This window comes from Aedes albopictus, chromosome 1, assembly GCF_035046485.1.
Source record: "Aedes albopictus strain Foshan chromosome 1, AalbF5, whole genome shotgun sequence".
Classification (NCBI taxonomy): Eukaryota; Metazoa; Arthropoda; class Insecta; order Diptera; family Culicidae; genus Aedes; species Aedes albopictus.
This window is the reverse complement of record NC_085136.1, coordinates 8,572,704-8,594,092: the sequence shown is the minus strand read 5'-3', so window position 1 is coordinate 8,594,092 and position 21,389 is coordinate 8,572,704. Positions and strand designations below refer to the sequence as shown.

The 21,389-nt window shown below is 41.5% G+C and overlaps 1 protein-coding gene across 6 annotated transcripts in view; it reads left to right on the top strand.

Annotated features, from left to right (window-relative positions):
• The window catches only part of LOC109424932 (potassium voltage-gated channel protein Shaker), a 623,864-nt gene that overhangs the window by 539,000 nt on the left and 63,475 nt on the right, over positions 1-21,389 (top strand). For 4 of the 6 annotated variants that reach the window (XM_062843301.1, XM_062843284.1, XM_062843285.1 and 1 more), the window contains exons 2-4: positions 1,002-1,125; positions 14,592-14,763; positions 15,540-15,636. In XM_062843301.1, coding sequence (XP_062699285.1) covers positions 1,002-1,125; positions 14,592-14,763; positions 15,540-15,636 — 393 coding nt within the window. The remainder of the gene's footprint in view (positions 1-1,001; positions 1,126-14,591; positions 14,764-15,539; positions 15,637-21,389) is intronic. The other 2 variants (XM_062843290.1, XM_062843294.1) reach the window with 1 other exon arrangement.

The window sequence follows — 21,389 nt, the reverse complement described above, 5'->3', positions numbered from 1 at the left end:
ACTTCTATCATGCGCTTTGTCCACTTTTGGCATGAGTTTTCCCCAACGTGATCTCGATTTGACAGGTGCCGTGCCGTCAGATTTTAACATCCCATTAGTTCACTAACCAAGATCAATAAAATGGGGTAGAGGGCTAGTACCTGCACGTGGTGATGCATTTCATGGATTGCAGGCAAGGCCCAATTGCTACACAATAACGGCGGCCATACTCTGATGATGTGGTGCCCTATGATGGTGTTTGGGAAAATTTTCACCACCAATTGTGGTCGGATTTTTATTATGTTATTTATATTCCGAGTTATTGCTGCCAACCAAGCCACGATAATAACAAGCCATAATAGTACGTGCCCCTTTTCCATCCCTCCATGCTATCATTATAAAAAAAGAACATAATGCAACCCGATGAAACCGCACGATAGCATTATTACGAAAGGGTATCACTTTGTATGGATGAGGGGATGTGTAGGTTTGGGTATGTTTTAGCAAGGTGTGCCAACCAGCGCTAGCGGTAGCAATAAGGAAACGTGTGAAAATTGAACACGAATCAACAAACAATTTGAAGTTTTATTGAAACAAATTTGGCACTCATGTGTCAAATTAATTAGTGGTGTGATTTGAAATCCAGATCGCGCGAAGCAGTTGGCCATGAAATGAAAACATGACTGGGGACCAAGTTTCTTAAATCCAGTATACTTCGATCGCTTGGTTTTGCAGGACCTAATGAACAAATATGAACTTAAGATAAATACATAATTATTACAACCGAGATTTTCATCCCTGGGTTAGTTCGTCTTGGAGTTGTACTTCTTTTCCGAAAGAAAAACCCGCAATTTTTTTTATTGGGATACGATCCCAGGTTATTGGCGTGAAAGTTACGTGCTTCAATCGGTAAGGTAATAGCAGATCCGCCGCAAACTCACTATTTGTGATATTTTATAAGAAAGATGTAAGTCAACGTGTGTACTAATAGTCTTTCTTTTCTCCACTTTCTCTTTCCGCAGGTCTCTACCCAAGTTGAGCAGTCAGGATGAAGAAGGGGGGGCGGCGCACGGTTTTGGGGGAGGCCATACTCATTTTGAACCAATACCGCATGATCACGACTTCTGCGAAAGGGTCGTTATAAACGTAAGTATCCGCTGAAAACCAATTTTCATTTCTTGTTATAATTCATTCATTCATAAAGGGTTCAGATATTTTTAGAGGATTTATGGATCTTCAGACGGTTCCAGTTCAGAGGTATACAGGAAGATCTTGGGAGATCCTCATAAGTGCTTCCGTTGGGTCTCCAAGGGGTTCTAGGGGCTTCATTGGGAGTTTCAGGAATTGGTTATCAGTGGGCCAACGTATGGAAGAGTTTCATGTACATAGTTTTAAGATTCCATGATGGTGCAGGCTCAAGGAGGACTGAAAAGGCTTCACATTTTTTTTTGCCCGCTCCCTACGCTTTTAGAGAACACCCCTTGACATCTCTTTCACCCTTTGAAACTCCTTAAAATTCCTTTTTTTCGCGTCTTGAACCTGATAACTCTCTTTGACCATAGCATATCCCCTTTGCAATGCCTCAATCTTTACTGAGTCGTCTTTTGATGACCCTGTTTTGCCTCTTACTTCTTAGATTTCAGATGGATTCCTAGAGAATTTTTAGGAAAGATTATTGACAGTGGTTCTCTGGGATCATACTGATCGGACCAAGTTCCAAGCAAGTTTGGACGCCCCAGAGATTTCCTACAGCACAATACCAAGAGCTTCAGTGAATCACTCGGTGTAGCAAAAACAGGCTTCTACCGTAACTGTCATGACCTTCAATTCTCAACTTTAAAATGTCCAAGACTATCCCGAAAATATCTTGGAAAGACTCTCGAGATTTTAAGATGCTCATGGATGCCTCTACCTAAACTTCATAGAGTGAAACTTTGTTAAACTTTACTCCAACGCCGAGAGTATAGAAGAGCACTATCATAGTTGGTCTTGGACGATGTTCCTTCAGTTTTCCCCGATCGTGTAGGAATCCCAGCACTTTTCTAACCGCGAGCACCCAGCACTAGGGTGGGGCTAATCTCAAAAAATCTCCCCGATATATGATTTCCCAAGTGGAAAGTGATCTACTAGTCGAAATAAGTCAGCTGTACAAAAATGAGCGATTTCGGCTGATATTTAGGGGTGGCGCAAAGGGTTCAAGTGAAATTTTTGCTAGAACAAACTTTCAAAAAACATTTCAAATTTAATTTTCATACTTATTTTTTCTATTTGTGCTCAAAATTGCGATATCTCTACTGGTTTCTGAGATATTTGAAAAAAATGTCGTTTTTCAGTATTTTTTGGGTTAGGTACCTATTTAGTCTAGAAAACATAAGTTTAAATATTAAATTTGAAATGTTTTTTGAAAGTTTGTTCTAGCAAAAATTTCACTTGAACCCTTTGCGCCACCCCTAAATATCAACCGAAATCGCTCATTTTTGTACAGCTGACTTATTTCGACTAGTAGATCACATTCCACTTGGGAAATCATATATCGGAGAGATTTTTTGAAATTAGCCACACCCTAACCCAGCACGTTCGCGATCACCCGCGAAATCACTGAACTCTAGCTGCTTTCTTGCTGAAAATTTTGTTCGCTATTCCTTTTCCGAGATTCTCATTACGTGCCCAGCGCACTGAAGTTTGTCGTATCCCAAATAACATTTTAAAGTCAAAAATAGACTAGTAGAGGTTCTTCAAACTATAATAAAATAAATACAAAAGGTTCTGAAAAAGTCTACACGAGCGATTGGACATTAAAATGTTATTTACTTGGGATATTACATGTTTCGCATTATTCGTTCTTGTGTAAACTTGATACAACTCGTGATTCATGCGTCTGCGATATACAACATTTTCTTATTTCTAACCGAGAGTTTTCGGCACCACTTTGCAGTTAAAAAATCTAAAAGCTTCTCGGTCTAATTCCCTGAACGCTCACGCCTCGACGAGGCGGCCTCGTGACCGTACAGGACTACCAGAATAATAAGCGCCTTAAGAAGAGCGAATTTCATTTGCGTTTGTAAGTTACGGAAGGCCCTATCGCAACCACAACACGCATTTTAACTTCACGGGAAACGTCGTTGGCCGTTGTCACGAAAGACCCAAGATATACCAATTCTTCAACCTCTTCAAATACATCTTAATCAATCATTACCTCAGCATCATGGCCTTGCGCAGACGGATCGAGGTTTAACCTGATCCCTTACCCTTTTTTTCTTTCTACGCACGTGTGCAGCACTAACATCACAAGACCTGCCTCTGTCTCTACCCGCAATAATGTACTTAATCTTAATCGAGTTTATCGTCGAACCTATCCTCGCCGAGGAACATGTGCGAACTTATGGTGATAATGCCATTCATTTGCACGCCAGACCTCCTAATCACTCCTTCGAGTGCAATGTTGAACAGTAAATTTAAAAACACATCACCCTGCTTCAATCCTGCCAAGGTCACCAATTAGGTAGATACTGAAAATTCGATCTTGACCCATCCAGCGTTGCGCGCCTAATTAGTTTAGCCGGATATCATGTTCTGATATTATTTGCTAAAACTCTTTTGTTTTCACTTTAAATCATAGGCTGCTTTAAAATCAATGAACAAATGACGAGTCCGCAAGTTATACTCCCAAAATTTATATAGGATCATTCGCAGGTTGAACCTTTGATCCATCATTGATAGGCCCTCACGAAAACCAGTTTGGTATTAGTCGACGAAGGACTTCTTGGGAGATCTTAGTTTTTTGAACAGGGCATGCGACAGTATCTTGTACGCCCAGTTCAAAAGGTAAATCCCTTTGTAATTGACACATTCTAATATGGGCTCTTCCTTGTAGATTGACATATGATGTCATCGAACCAGCTGGTAGACAATTCTTCAATCTCGAATGTCTTCATAAGAATGTGATGGATTGATTATTGTAGCTGCTCGCTTTCCGCGTTTGAAAAGTTCGACCGGGATCTCGTCTTTCGCAGCAACCTTGCTGTTTTCTAACTCCTTAGGGATCTTGCATCAGTGTTGATAGTTCCACTGCTTGACCTTTATCAACTATGTATGTTAATTCTGTTCCTGGGCGCTGCTACATTGTTACCATTAAACAAAGCTTCGAAGTGCTCCTTCCACCTGGCTGCGCCATTATTTTATCTGTCAGCAAATTTCCATCCCAGTCTATCCACATGGTGGGCACTGGCACAATCTTGTATCGCATGCCACAGTCTATGACATTCGGAAAAAGTCGCCCGCCAACCAGAAAGTGAACTATTTGGGAGCAAGTGTCACCACTCGTGTGTCGCCAGGTGTGTTTTCAAAGTAGGTACTGCTGATTTCCATCCTTCTAGCAGCTGGAGTAGACCTTTATCGTTGGTAATGGAATGTACGCTTTCGTTCCAATGATAGATCGAAAGAACTTTTCTCTGCTGATCTACGCATTTGCATCTCCAATCACTATTTCAACATTTTATTTTGGCCACTCTTCGTAGGCCTTATCAAGTTTCTTCGGGTTTACCGTTTGTTGGTACATAGATTAGGCTTTATCAGAAGAATTTGCGTCTCTTTCTCAATTCCGCCCGCTATTTCCCCTATAGGCTCAGTGTACCAGTTATGGCTATAGTACCTCAAATTCGCCATAGTTGATTTTCAATCTTTAACGATGCAAATCATCAAGAAAAAATATGTGAACAATAGATCACGTTCATAAAAGATGATTGCATTCATTTAAAGTTCACATTTTGCTCAAATTATGATAGAAATAAATCATTTTCCTTAAAATTTCGGCTTCCTTGCACCCTATTTGGCCATAGTGTACCAGTTATGGCAAATCGCATAAGGAATGCTTGTAAATAGTGCGAAGTGGAACCGAAATTAAAAAGTAAGTCCATAACTGGTACAGGGTTCCTATCATTGGCACACGCCGTAATAAATAGTAAAAGTGGGTTTGGCTCAGATTTTATATTTTTCCTGTAATGTATGAAAACAAATCTATCATTTGACATATCGACAACATTCGTCGGTCTTCTTCTTATTTTTGTAGAAGTAGTTTTTCTTAGGTAGTGCGATAACTGGTACAGGCACACTATTTCAAGTACGATTCGGGACCGTGGAAGTAACGTAATCCCACTTGTCCGTCCACGTACACATCCCTTCAACAATGTTGTTCGGAGCGCTGAATGTCTCTTTAATAAAGACAAATCAATCAATCAACCTTTGCTCCACGAAGCGTGGGCATTCAAAGAGCACATGCTCCGCGGTCTCGTCGCAGTCTGCACACTCCGGACATGCGAGGGAGCCTGCGTGTCAGAATCTGTGCAGATGCCACCTAAAACACCAATGGCCTGACAGAAATTGTGAAATTTCACCCCGTCATGGGACCTGCTCGTCCACTAGGACACCAGGACACGCTCAGTACGAGCCTGTATGTCCATTCCATCTACCCTTGATGGAGGAATCCCATTCTCTCTGCCATTTCAACATAGACGCATATTTCACGTGGCTGCCGAAGTCCAGCTTGTCATCGATCACGACCCCAATTTGCTTCAATGAGCTCTTGAGTTGATCATATATCCGCCTGTGGTGACCACTGTCAGTTGTCCAGACTTGCGGTTATTCACCACCACCACCTCCGTTTTGAGGTGTGCGAGTACCAGCTGTCTCGACCTGATCCAGTCCTCTGTTATGCCGACTGCGAGTGTGCTGCTGTCAGTTCTACATTCCTCTATCAACTCACCGTATACCGCTAGAGTAATGTCATTAGCGAAGCCTACCAGCTCTCCGCCCGGTGGAAGTGTGGGCCTCAATAGGCCATCATACGCCGCGTTCCATAGTACCGGTCACACGCTGATGTAGTAGCTCCTCTCGCCTCCCTCGGTGTCACAGATTTCTCTTTCTGGATGTAGCTCTCCAGTATCCGACATATGGGGGGGGGGGGGAGATGGTAGATTCCTAGGTGTTGGAAGGCGCACTCAATGGCGACCCAGGGCCCACCTGACGCTGTTCAACGCATTCTTCACGTCCAGCTTGACGACCGCGCAGTGGCAGATTCCCTGCGCTTCATTTGGAGCGCTATCTCGGCCAACAGTGTCCAGAAAACAGATAGATCTGGGATACCGACGAAATGCAAGGTGGTTTCCCGCGTTTGGGCAGTATAATCAATCTTTGCCTTTTCTGCCTCTCCGGAAATTCGCCTCTGTCTAGGCACATCTTCATAGCAATACTAAACATGTCAGGGCTAGCTTCGATGACCGTCGTGATGGCTACTGTCGGGACACCGTCCGGGTCCGGAGCCTTGTTCAACTTAAGCGACTTGGCTATTGCGATGAGCTCGTCGTTCGTTACCGGGGCGACCTCATTCTGGTCGGTTTGGCCATAGGGGACGGGGGCCCATAGTCTTATATCGTGGAGTGGGGGTAATGTTTCCAGGATCTTCTGCAGCATCTCAAGGGAGCGATCAGAAGGTGCTGACGCTCCCTGCGTTTTGGCCATGACTACTCTGTAGGCATCACCCCAAGGGGTCGTGCTGGCTACCTGGCAGAGATTTTCGACACACGCCCGGCAAGGCGCTTACGTGCCTTAATCTCTTTGTTCGGTACTAGTTTAGCCGCCCTGTAGGCCTCACTTCGTACCATTCTACCCTCATCGGTACGAGCTCTTTGCATGCTCCTTCTAGCTCTTAGGCAGGATGTGCGGAGTTCTGCGATTCCGGGACTGGTGGATACCGGTTTCCGTCCATTTCTGAGTAGGGAACGCCTTAGCATTACGGCGTCACACGCATGGGTTAGAGTTCCGACCAGATCCTCGCTGGACAGATCGTCGGTATTACCCTCCGACCCGGTCACATCAATTAATCCCCGGGGGAATTCCTGGAGGAATTCCCGGAGGAATCCCTGGAGGAATTCCCGGTGGAATTACCGGAGGAATTCCTGGAGGAATTGCCGGAGGAATTACCGGAGAAATTCCTGGAGGAATTCCCAGAGGTATTCCTGGAGGAATTCCCAGAGATATTCCTGGAGGAATTCCTGGAGGGATTTCCAGAGAAATTCCTCCAACGATCCTACTGTAGGATTTTTTGTCGCCTACGTTCGCGACATCCACGTTCAGTCTTGCCATAGCATCGAGTAGAGCCTATCCTCTCTCAATCACCCCGGCGTTGAAATCTCTGCCGATGATCACGGGACTCAATCCTACTAAGTAGTGTGCTTGGTAGCGAATCCAGCATAGACGAGAACAGGTCTATCGGAAAACCTTCGCTATTGCGAAGCCCTCGTGCGACGGAAAACGACCGGATGCACTGATCGCCGGTAGCTTAGCCTTATCCGCTACCCAGTTCCCATTATCGGGAAGGATGCGGTATGGGTCCGATAGTAGGGCGATGTCTGTACTTGGCACCGAGACTGACTGCCACAGCAACTGTTGTGCGGCTTCACAGTGGTTCAGGTTTAGATGTGTATCCTGCATTATCGTTTGGAACTTCGACCTCCTCGCGTGCCTGGACATTCAGACCCACCCGTCGTGTGACCCGTGTTCACTGTGCGAATCAAGCATTTTGGTGCCAAGTTGCACTCCCTGGCGACGTGACCTTCCATTCCACACTTCCTGCAGAGTTTGCTCCTATTGGGCCTTTACGAGTCCACGACTTGTCTTTGCTCGAGGCACTTGAAGCACGCCTCTGGCAGCTCGTAGATGCTGAGCAGGCACACTGACCAGCCTACCCTGATTTTTGCCGATTGCATTCGTCTTGGCCATCTCCCCTACACGGGGAGCTTGATTGTGGCGATCTATGTGCCTGCCGGACCCTTTCGCAGGCGGATCGATGCACTTGGTGCATCTACCTCGCACTGCTGCTTAAGTGTGACTGCGAGCTCCTCTGCGTTGGTGATCTCGTCCAGGTTTTTACACTGAAAAGTCGCCTCCGCCGTTGGGGCTCTCGCCTGCACTATTTCGCACAATACGTCCTGAGCTAGTGTCTTGTAGGAGGTGCCTTTCTTGGGCGCCCCCTTTTTCAGCAATAGCACTATCTCTCCAATACTGGTGCGCCGGATGCTTTTCACATCCGCGCCTGGCGGTGAGAGACGATTTTCGCCTCGCATGACCCTCAGCACCTCGGCGTAAGTGTCTGCCTCGGTTTTGAAGACCAGCGAATCGCTCCGTTCGCGTTTGCGGGCTGATTTCTAGGATTTCTCACAACCTTATTCTTTCCGATCGTAATCCAAGGGTCCTCTCTTCTTGTTCCGGTTTGCCACCGTTTCTCTTAGGGTTGACCTCTTGGACCTTGGTTTTCCTACCCCTTGCGCCTTTCGCAACCGGCTTGGGACGCTGATTTCTCGCGCTTCGTCATTGACTTTTGCCCGCCTCTGTCGGACGCTTCTTGGGCCGCGTATCCTCGGCAGGTTTGTCGCGTTGCCAGCAAAGAGGAAACTGTCCGTTTGGGTGAACCGCTCCTCCTTGCTCGCATCAGCTGCACTCCGCTCTTCGATCATACTCCTTCTTGGCCAGAGCCAGCGAATGGCGGAGCTTCTGCTGGCCCTGTTTCAGGTCCGCCCGCTCGTGTAGCCGATCAACTCGTCCAGTTTCGTCCAGCGAGCTTCTTTGGTAGACCGCGTAAGGTCCGTGCCAGTCATCTGCGCTTCTTCGGCTGGTGCTGCACCGCCTCGTTCTCCTCCTGATGAACCTCCTGCCGCCTACTCGCAGGTGGGTATACTAGCCCCTCGTAGTGGTGATCTCGCCAGTCATGCTGGTGCGAACGGGTTCAACGCCGTGGATTTAGTAGTCATTTCTGATGGGTCCCCCTTAGAGCCGCTATCCCTTACTGCTAATGAAGCAGTCGCCAATGATTCTTGGTATGCACGGAGGCAGGGTTGGCACTAGTACACTGAAACCTCCATTTAAGTCGATACATGGCTGATCGGAATATTTTTTACCGTACAGGCAATGACTAAACTATACAGTTTTGTATTTTTTGACAAATCTCCTTTGTCATGCGAAGTGTTAAAAAATATAAAAGTCTATAGTTTTGTCATTGCCTGCATGGTAAAAATTATTTTCGATCAGCCATGCATCGACTTAAATGGAGGTTTCAGTGTATTGGGCAAATCTGGCTGAGACATCGATTTTTGTAAATCGATTCACCAAATTTTTTTTGTCAATTTGAATTGCCCAAAACGCTTCCTGAGGGGGTGGTCGTAGGTATCGACTTTTGTCAAATCCCATTTACACTCAATCTGGTACGGTCAGGGCGTTAACACTGAACACCCAAAATGGTCAAAAATAACGTTTTATTAAATTTTGCCTCCTGAGGGGGTGGTCGTGAAGTGAAGTGATTTTTTTTTTTGAAAATGTGCACCACGTGGGTGGTGGTTATAATCACATTAACCATTTTACATGGTTATTTAAAAAAAAATCTTTTTTGACTTAAAAATAAAACTCCTTAGTCGTCGACTAACCGTGACTAAGGAGGACGACAGGGCTGTTCACCGATATAATCGATTCGATATTATAAATAAAATATAACTATAAAATGATTCATTGGCTGAATGTAATTCAAGTTCATGGTATGTTTTATTTGTCTAAATGAATTCAATATTAAAATTTGAGATTGCAAATCGAACATTTCGCGACACTGATTCGAAAATGGATATTACGTTAAAACAGTGTATTCTGGAAAAACAAGATAAAATTTAATATTTTTGAATCGAAAGTGAAATCCTAAGATCCTGAGATTGTCCAGAACTCTGAGAAGTATTCCCATATAGTACTGAGATAAATTCCCTGCTAGAAAAATTCCCCCAGAATTTTTGAAAAAACTCCTCCAGAATTCTGAAAGGAGTTCCTCTAGAATTATGAGAGAGATTTCTTCAGAATGCTGAATATGATTACACTAGAAACTGAGCGAAGGATTTTCCTAGAATCCTGAGAGATATTACTCCATATCTATGAGACGGATTGTCTCAGAGTCAAGAGAGGAATTCTCCCAGAATCCTATGATAGCTTGTCTCAGAATCCTAAGAGAAGCTTTCCCTTAGGAATCTCCCAAAATGTTCCAGAATCCTAAGAGGAATCATCCCAGAATCCTGAATAGGATATTATACCAGATTCCTAAGATGAATTCTCCCAGAATCCTGAGAGGAATTCCAAGAGCGGGTCTTTTACATTTTTGAGATGAATTCATCTAGAATACTAAGAGAGATTCTCACAAAAAAAGATTTTCGGAATTCTAAGATGAATTCCCCAAGAAACTCAAAAGAAATGACCCAGAGTTCTGAAAAGGGTAGCTTAGAACCATAAGGAGGATCACTCAAGAATCCTGTGAAAGGTTTTCTCAAAATACTAGGCGGGATTGCCAAAGAAATCTGAGATATACTCTCACAGAATCCTGAGAAGAATTCCTCCAGAATCCTTTTAAGTATTCTCCCTGAATTCCCCTAAAATTCTGGGTGAAATCTTTCAGAATGCTGAGAATAAATCTGCCAGAATCTTGAAAGGTATTCCCCAGAATCTACGAGTGATTCCCTCCGAATCCTGTGATCATTAAAAGGGTTCTTCCCGATTCTCAACAGAAATATATCTAGAAACCTAAGAAGGATTTTTCCAAAAATCTGATAAGGATTCTCCCTGGAAGGGATTACTAAAAAAAATCTAGAATGGACATCCCCAGCATTCTGAGAGGTCTTCCCAGATAAAACAAACAAATTACCGCAGATTCCTGAATGATATTCGCCCAGAATCTTTGAAAGGACTCCCCTAAACTCCTGAAAGGGATTGTCCTAGAACTCCGAGAGTAATTCCTCTAGAATACTATAAATTATTACACCAGAATCTCAAGAGAATCTTCCCATAACCTTGTCAGGGATTTTTCCTGATTACTAAGAGGAACTCTCCCAGAATCCTGAAGAAAACAGAATTCCACTGGGGTTCTAGTAAACTGCTGAGAAGGATTTCTTACGAACCCTCAGAGAAATCACAAAATCTATGCGAGGGATTCTCCAAAATCCAAATTTCGCTAGAGAATTCTGTCCAGAATTTCGTGAGAGATTGTTCAATAACTAATGATTCAGACAGACAGTGTCCTAGAATCTTGAAAAATATAGCCCCTGAATTCCAAGACTTTCTCTAGAATCATGAGACGAATTCCCCAAAATCTTGAGAGAAATTTCCCCATAATCCTGACGGGACTACCCCCAGAAAGCCTAATTTTCAGAGAATCTTGGAAAGAGTTCCCGCAGAATATTTAGTGATATTCCCCCACAATATTGAAGGATCTAACGCAGAATCCTGAGAACTGTTCCCCCAGAATTCTGAGAGGAATTCCGCCATAATTCTGAGAATGCTGAGTATGATTCTCCCAGAAGTCTGGGAAGAGTTGCTGAGAATGTTGAGAAAGATTTCCTCAGAATTCTGAGTGGGATCCTAAGTGAGGGTCTCCGGAATCGTTATTCGAATCAACCCAGATCATCCAGACATTTCTTAGAACCCTGAGCGGAATTTCACCCATGGTAGGGAAGCCTGGTAGGAAATACCTCAAAATCCTGAAATTCCCTTAGAATCCGGAGATTCCCTAGATTTACCACACCAGTATTCTGAGAGACCTTATCCCAAAAATGAATGAAAGACTCTTCCAATATAAATTCTCCCTGAATTCTATTAAGGATTTCCCTAGAATCTTGGGAGAGATTACTCCAGTTTTCTGAGATGGATTCCCCAGAATCTTTAGAGGAATTCTTTCAGAATCCTGAGGGATTTCCTCAGATTCCCGAGATGGATTCTCCCCAAATCCTGTGACGGATTGCCGCAGGATTCTGAAAGAAATTTTTCCTTGGGATTCTCCCAGAATGCTTAGACGGATATCCCCCGAACTCCCTGGCGGATTCTTCCAGAACCCTGGGAGGGATTCTCCTAGAATTCTGAGAGAAATTCTCCCACAGTATTGAAAGACATCCCGTTAGAATCCTGAAAGAGATTGCCCCAGAACCCTGAATGGGATCCTCCACATTAATAAGAGAAATTCATCTAGAATCCTGAGAGATTCTCAAAAAAAAATGTTCGAAATTCAGAGATGGGCTGACCTAAAATCCTGAGAAGAATGCGCTAGACTCTTAAGACCATAAGAAGAATTCCTCCAGAATCCTGAGAATGATTCACTTAGACACTTGGGAGGGATTGCCCAAGAAGCCTGAGATATACATGTATGCCTCGATTTAGTGGACCCCAGATTATATAGACCCTCGATTTTATGTACTTCGATTTAATGTACAGGGGATGGCCAAAATGTTTATGATAGGCAACTTTTTTTTCTCTCACAAAAAAGTTCAACATGCTATAACTTTTCATTGAGTGCATAAAAAAATCTCAAATTTTGACTGTTTGTCAACCTGCTATATGTGCATCATTGGTACAAATTTGGGCTCGATTGATTAATATTTCGCAATGTTAGAACCGTTCGGGTAAAACACTATTTTTTAGGCAACTCATTTTTAAGCTGTCATATCTCGGAAACCAGTGAATCGAATTGAATGAAATTTTGAACTAACACTAGCTATATGTAAATGCTTCACAAACTATTAAAACATAGGTACTTTTTAAACGTTGAACAAAGTTATCATGGATTGACACTTTTGGGATTTTTCTCGAAATAATGTAATTTTTTTACATCAATGTCAATAAATTTTCGTGTTGATTTCCAAAGATTTTCCACTTCTGTTCTCAAATTATCTCTAATCAGATATATTAGAGCCTATTTAGATTGAAGGAAGAACACATTTAATAATTTTTGTGTGGTATTGTAAATTTGACTTATTTTCCTCTATATGGGTAAAAATTTCAACCCAGTATAACTTAATTCGTCTTGAGAAAATATTACATTTTATAACGTCGTATTAAGTATCAATATATTGTTGATAAACGTTAAAAAATTCATTCAATTTGGTTCACTGGTTTCCGAGACATGACAGTTCAAAAACTAGTTGTCTAAAAAATAGTGTTTTACCCGAACGGTTCTAACTTCGCGAAAAATTAATCAATCGAACCCAAATGTGTACCAATGATGCACATATAATAGGGTGACAAACAGTCAAAATTTGAAATTTTTTGATGCACTCTATGAAAAGTTACAGCATGTTGAATTTTTCGTGGGTGAAAAAAAGTTGCCTATCCCAAACATTTTGGCCATCCCCTGTACATTTTTTATGGTTAAATTCTACAGTGAATTCTAAAGAATCGAAAGAAAAATCGAATGAAAAAAATCGATTCGGTCGATTTCGTGGGGCTTCAACATCGATTCAAAAAATCGATTAATCGGAACAAAAACATCGATATTGCGAACATCGATTCAAAATTGCCCAACGCTAGTTGGTATAGGCCCTCATGGAGTGGAGACTGAGCTCAGAAACGGATCAACGCTAATCAGGAGTGTTCATCTGAACCTACTTCCTAGTGTATTATACACACACACCCTCAAGGCGTGTAAGAAATCGACTTTTTGACTCTCTCAGCCTACTGTGATATAAATTTTAGCTTTCGTATACCAAAAGAAAACCAAGACATTGTATGCACAGGTGAAACGAGAACGTTATTTGTAGGGGTGCAAACAATATCACGCATACGGTATCATGCGTCTCCATCGACTAAGAAATGCCAAAATTATGTACCGTAATCCGGGGTCAAATTGATCACTTTAAAACAACTTTTGCGGATAACATCAGTGTCTGTTCAAATATTGCCAAAAGAATTTCTGTAAAACCAGTACCCAGTGGATCTCCATGGAACCATGTGACAGAATTTTGTTAAACAAATTTAAACTTTAAGTTAAACAACTTCAAATATCAAAATATTGGAAATGCCACTTTGGGGCGAAATTGATCAGTACACAATTAAGCATCGGTTGGAAAGGAAAATTTCCTTCACCGTTTAATTTTGCTCTTCTAAAGCCGAATAACGCGTCTAAAATCTTACAACTAGTGAATTTAATACTTTAAATGCAAAATTAAATTTCGAAATTTCCCCTTAAACGCCTAAAAATAGGCATTTTCATTTGAAATAAGTGATTTCTATTACAATAAATGACTATTTCTTCATAAAATGAACTTTTTATAACAATTTCATGTTCTGATTAGCTGCTTAACATCTCAACCAAGGCTCCACAAAAATGTTAAAACAGAGAATTCACGGGAAGTTCAATAAGCAAATGATTGTTTAGCAGCAATGATTTCAGCTAATTGAGAAATACATTGTAAATTCCTTGAAAAAATAAGGCAACACTAACTTTTTCTTAAAAATTAAAAGTCTACACTAATCTCTAGACATCTACGAATCAGATGACGTAAAAAGTTTAAGATCATTACGACGCTTAAGAGTTCCTAGTATGGAATTACGATGTAGTACCCGAGTGATCAATTTCACCCCGCTGATCAATTTGACCCCGGTTTACGGTACATAAAAATCTCAAGCTTCTCGAAACGAACGTATTCTCATTAACTCTTTGATTTTCCTAATCGGTTCATTTCAGATGTTGTGCTAGTTTTATTGTTTTTTTTTTTCAAAAAGGCTAACAGTTTCTGTTTCCCGTATTCTCTTCTTCTACTCCACAGGTCAGTGGTTTAAGGTTCGAGACGCAGTTACGAACGTTAAACCAATTCCCCGATACTCTGCTAGGCGATCCGGATCGAAGGTTAAGGTACTTCGATCCGCTGCGGAATGAATATTTTTTTGACCGGAATCGACCGAGCTTTGATGCCATTTTGTATTATTATCAAAGCGGTAGTATATATCAATTCAATTTCCCCATCAGCGAATTAATGGATTTGTTTGAATTTCATCTTTTCCCTCTTCTTTTCTCTCTTTATTTTTCGGTTCTGTTTCTCCGGTATGCCATCAACCAACCACCAACCACCATTTATTGCCAAACAACCAACCAACCAACAAAAATCGATCACCAACCGCCACGTTCTGTACTTTGGTTTGATTTTCCGTTTCGGCTTGCGTCTTTCTGTTCCTTGTCAACGAAAATAATAAAATGTGTGTCAAAATGATACGAAAAAAATCTCTCCATCAATTGCCTCATCATTTCTCTCATCTGTCTCTCACCCGCTTGCTCTTGCACGACTCGCCACGACGCCCATCCGTCGCGTGTCCTTCTTTACATTACTTCCGTTTCTTATTATTACTATACAACCACCCGCCTACTGTTCCACTACTGTCTTTCCTCACCGCTTGCTGTGCTTCCATCACTTCCTTCGCACTGCGTCTTCTTCTCTGGCTTCTTCACAACCACCTCTCTATCTCTCTATTTCTATTACTTCTTCCGTTTGGCAACTCGTTGCCGCCGTCCGTCCCTTCCAAACTTCTTCTTTCTTCTACTTTCCAACAACAACAACAACAACAAAAAACCACCAACTTCCGATATCGAATGGAATTGCTGCCCGAATTTTCGCACTGGCGAATGGAAAAATCAAACAAAACTATGGAATTGCGCACTGCGTGTACCTCCAATGCCCCGGACAAACAACACAACCGTGCTGCTCATGGATAACTACAAGGCGGTCGGTTACGGAGACCAGTCAACGTACCTTTAGATGTATTTAGCGAAGAAATTAAGTTTTATGAATTAGGCGAACAAGCAACTAATAAATTTAGGTGAGTACCACACACTACCCCGGGAGGGGGTCCCAAGGGCTTCCCCATTCCCATTCCTATCACCAAAGGTGTCCTGTCCTAGGGTTCCTTTTTTATTTTCCCCGCACTGGACTGACTGTGTGACGCACACACGTGTCTATTTATGCGATATTTTTACTTCCTTTCACCCCTTTTGTGGCGACCGTGTGCCCAACAACGTGTTGTATAGTGTAGTATACTTACAGTATTATTTTGCCTCCTCGTCGTCCGTCGCACATTGAAGTGGACGCTGCGATAATCCTACAGATACAAATATGTCCTTGTACATGCGGAATCTGATGCCGGAATCGGCGAAAATGCTCAAGGAAACGACGTAATGGAATCGATTTTTTCTGTGCTATTTTTCACCGACAAAGTTTACAGTTTCCTACTCAGCAGAGCGCGCTACACATAGTTTACTGTCCCTTCTTGGTGCGGTCAGATGAAATCACCTCAAAATTGATTTTCAATCCGGAAACTAGGAAACGCTAGAATATGACTACAAACTACAAATTGGATGTATTTGATTTGTAGTCGATGTATTGCTAGCCGCTAGCGGATCCGTAGTGGAAAAACTCGATAAGAATAATGCATTTTATTTAAATTCAAATACACTAAGGTCTTTTTTTACACGGTTTTTTTTACACGGTTTCGCGAATTAACACGGTTTTTTTTTACACGGATTCGCGAATTAACACTCCAAATACCGTGATAAAAAACTTTACGCGGAATACCGTGATCAGAAAAAAGTGGGAACTTTTAGTTTGAACAGCTCGTTCTCAGCCGCCTGTGAACCGATTCCTAATTTTTTTTCAGGGATCTTCGACCCAACTCTTCTACTTTTATTTTCTTCAAAAATAATGTTTCTAGGGATGCTCGTTTTTCCCCCAGAATGGCGTGAGTCAGGAACGTTTTTAAAAAACCTCATAATTTTCGATTTGCATGCTAAATTTTAGCGGTGATCACGAAAAATGACTAGAAATCGGCGTATATTTTGAAAAGGCATAATGTAGAGGTAGTATGAGATTTGCATAACTATCTTGAACATCCCTAGGCACAAATGAACGCAGCTCTCGACCAGAAAATACTCCAGTGCCCTTGATAAGCATCCTAGAGAGTTGGTGTCTTCAACAAAGTGTTATATATTGACTGGTATTACACTTTAACGTCTTCGGTTTTGATCTAGATCTGCTGTAAGTGATCTAGATCAGTTTTATTTTTCTATATGGCTCTCTAGAACTCTCGAAATGCATCCTAGATGATTGAAGTCTTCGGCAAAGTTCTCTGGATCGGTTAGTACTACATTTTTACGTCTTCGGTTTTGATCTAGATCTGCTGTAATTGATCTAGACAAGTTTTTTTTTCTATATGACTCACAAGTTTTCTCGATATGAATCCTGGATGGTTGAAGCCTTCAGCAAAGATCTCTCGATTGGTTAGTACTACACTTTTCCGTCTTCTGTTTTGATCTAGGTCTGCTGTAGTTGATCTAGATAAGTTAAGTTTTCCAATATAAGTTATCTAGAACTTTCAATATACATCCTAGAGTGTTGCAATCTTCGACAAAGTTCTCTGGGTTGGTTAGTACTACACTTTTATATCTTCAGTTTTGATCTAAATCTGCTGTAATTGATCTAGATAAGTTTTTTTTCTAAATTACTCTTGCTATCTCGTTATGCATCCTAGATGGTTGAAGTCTCCGATAAAGTTCCCTGGATTAGTTGGTACTACACTTTTACGTCTTCGGTTTTGATCTAGATCTGATGTTGTTGATCTAGATATGTTGTTTTTCTATATGACTCTCTTATTCTCGGCATGCATCCTAGATGGTGGCAGTCTTCAGCAAAGTGCTTTGGATTTGTTGGTAGTACCTTCTTACGACTTTGCATTTGACTCGGATCTTTTGTAATTAGATTAGATAAGTTTTATTTTTCTACAAGACTCTCTAGAATTCTCTATATGCGTCATAGAGAGTTGCTGTATGCGTCATAGAGAGCTGCTGTAGTGCTCTAGATTGATTGGTACTACACACTTACGTCTAAGGTTTTGGTCTAGATCTCTTTTAACGGATTACGTACAAAAGGCTGAATTACGAAAGGCTGAATCACAAAAGGCTGAAAATGTCAAAAGACTGAAATAACATAAGGCTGAAATAATGATTCGACTAGTTTTCAAACGGCGAGCCTAAAGGCAGTCATGCCAGCCTAAAGGCAACTCTAACATCACAGACAAACAGACATAACACTCCAATTATTCATATCGTACACTGATATAATGATCTTTTTGAAAATTTGCTAGTTGGCCGACCACTCAGCCCTGACACTTGAGTTTGACATTTGACGCACACTACCGCTCATTGCTTGATGTTTCATTGGACGAACATGCTTCCGTTATTATGATCGAAATCGGAAAGCGTTAGGACTGTTTTTCCGCGCTTAGATATGCATTATAATTATTGATCGCCTACATAACTATGACAGTATTTCTCCAAAGAATAGCATATATTTAAAAGAAGGAAAAATCTCTGATCACATTGTTGGCAGCTGTAATGGCAACCAATCTCCATAACAGCATGACTCGAAAGAATAGCTCATGCTCAAAGAAGGAAAAATCTCCGATTGAAATAACATCAGTCATTTCAGAAGGAATTCCTTAAGGATGTCAGAAAATAAACCTGTACGAATTCCTGGATAAATTATGCGAGGAATACCTTGTGAAATTTCTGAAGAGATTCCATGAGGAAATCCTAGATAAATTTGTGGAGGGTTCCTTGGAGGAAATTCTGGAGAAATTCCTGGAGGAATTCTGGGCGGAATTCGTAGTAAAATTTCATAAGAAATCTTTTTAAAAATTCCTAGAGAAAATCTTGGAGAAATTTGTGAAGGAATCCTTGGAGGAATGCCTGTAGAAACTTCTGAGAAAATTCCTGGCGTAATTCCTGGAGGAATTCTTGGATTAGAACCAGCAGGAGTTCCTGGAGAATTTTCTTCAGCAACTGTTTTGGGTGAATTCTTGGAGCAATCCCTAGGGGAATTCCGGGAGAAATTCTTGAAGAAATATCCAGATGAATTCTGGGAGGAATTGCTAGAGAAATTTCTGAAAAAAAAATCCCTTGAGAAATTCCAGGAGGATTTCCTGGAAGAACCCTTGGAGGAATTTCTGAAGGATTTCCTGGTGGAATCTCTGGGAATATCCACCGAAAAATTCGTGGAGAAATCCCTGAAGTAATTCCTGGAGGAATGTCTGGAGGAATCCCTGAAAATTTCCCAAAAGTATTCCTGGAGAATTTCCTGAAAGAATCTCTGAATAAATCCCAAAAAGATTTCCAGGAGAAATTAATGGACGAATTGCTGGCATAATTGCCAGCCATGAGCTTTCCAGAGGAGTTCCGGAAGAAATTCCTGAGGTATTTCCTGGAGGCATTCCTGAAGAAGTTCCAGTGGAAATTCCTAGATAACAACCCGGAGGAATAAATGGAGGAGTTCCTAGTGGTATTCCTGTGGAAATTTCTGGAGGAATCTCTAGAGGAATTCATGAAAGAATTACTGGATGAATATCTAGAGGAATCTCCAGAAGAATTCTGAGAGATTTTTGTTTCTATTTCTGTTATTTTTCTATTTCTCAAAGAATCCCTGGAGGAATTTCTAACGGAATTGCTGGTGGAGTTCCTTAAGAAATTCTCGAAGGAATTCCTGAAGGAATCCCTGGGAGTATCCTTGAAGAAATTTGTGAAGAAATCCCTGGAGGAATCTCTGGAGAAATCCTTGGTGGAATACCTGGAGGAATCCCTGAAAAATTCCTGAAGGAATTCCTGGAGAATATTTTTGAAGAATTGCTGAAAAAATCCCTAAAGGATTTCCTGGAAAAAATCTTTGGAGAATCTTCAAAGAATTTCCTGAAGAGATTTTTCATGGAGAAATTTCTGGAGGAATCCCTTAAGCAATTCCTGATGGAATCTCGGGAGAAATACCTAGAGGAATTGCTGACATAACTTCTGAAAGATGTCCAGGAGCAATTTTTGGAGAAATTCCTGGGGGAGTTCCTGATGCAATTATTGGGGTTATTCCTGGCGAAATTCTTGGATAAATTCAAGTTGACATAATTTCTGAAGGACACACACCAAAATTTCTGAAATGCTTCCAGCACGAAAAAAAATCAGCAAAATGAATTGCTGAACTTCAGCAACATTTTTGCTGAATTTCAGTACAACGTTGCTGATCAACTGTCAATATTGCTGGCTGGCTCAGCAAGTTGAAAAATCATTGCTGATACTCAGTAAATTCGTATTGCTGAATGTAATCAGCACAAAAAAATCAGCAAAGTTTGCTGAATACCAGCAAACAAAATTTGCAGTGCAGGAGCAATTCCTGGATCAATTCCTAGAGAAATCGTTGGAGGAATTCCTGAAGATATTCGTGGGGTAATTCCTAAAAAATTTCCTGGAATAGTTATTGGAGATATTCCTGGATAAAATCCTGGAGGAATGCCTGGAGGAATTGCTGGAGGTTCTCTTTTGGGAATTGCTGGGGGAATCCTTGAAGGAATTCTAGGAGGAATCTCTGAAAGAATTCCTTCAACAATTTCTGGATGAATTTCTGGGGGAATCTCTTGAGGAGCTCTGGGCGAAATTTCTGAAAAAATTGCCTGAGAAATTCCCGGAGGGATTTCAAGAGAAATCTCTGGAGGAATTCCTGGAGAAATCCTCGAACGAATTTCTGAAGAAATCCCTGAAAAATCACTAAAAAAGTTCCTGGAGGAGTTTTAGTGCAAGTCCTGGAGGAATGCCTGTAACAATTCCTTGAGGAAATACTGGAAGATTTCTTGGCGGAACTTCTGGAAAAATTCCAGAAGGTATTCCTAGAAAAAATCCTGGAAGAATTTCTCAAGGAATCCCTGAAGGATTTCCTGGAGTAATTCCTAGAGGTGTTCCTGAAGAAATCCGTGGATGAATCTCTCAGGGAATTCGTATAGGAATACCAGAAATAATTCCTCAGGAAATCGCAGATGGAGCTCTTGAACAAATTCTGGAGGAATCCTTAGAAGAGTTTCTGAACAAACTCCAGAAGGAAACCCGGAAGAAATTTCAAGAGGAATTACTAAGGGAATCCCTAAGCAGTTCCTGGAGGAAGTACTAAACCAATTCCTTAAAAAGTTCCTTAACCGTTATGTGACCGGCAAACTTTTTCCTTTTTCCTACACCGTGTATTTTAAATGGGTGCTGGGTACCCGGGTACCCTGCCGGCCACATAAGGGTTAAAAAATAGAAAGAGGAGTTGCTGGAGGAACCCTAAAAAGAGTTCGTGGGAGAATCTTTGGAGGATGTTTAATAAGTTATTTCAGAAAGAATCACAGAAGGAAGTCCCGAGTTAAGCCCTGAAGAAATTCTTGGAGGAATCTCTGGAGAATATCCTAGAAGAATACCCGTAGAGATTCACGGAGGAATCTCTAGAAATACTCGTGGAGGAATCTCTAGAAGAATTCCTAAAGGAATTTCTGGAGAAATCTCTCTACGCATTTCTGAATTAATCCTTGGATGAATTTTGAGGGGAATCACTGCAACAATTCCCAGACGATTTCTGGAATAATTCGTAGAGGAATCTCTGAAGAAATTCATGGAGAAATCCCAGTAAAAATTTCTGAAGATGGCAGATGGAATCCTTGAAGGAATCCTAAAAGAATTCTAAGAAGAATTCGTGGAAGAACTCCTTGGGTAATCCCTGTAGCAGTTCCTGAAG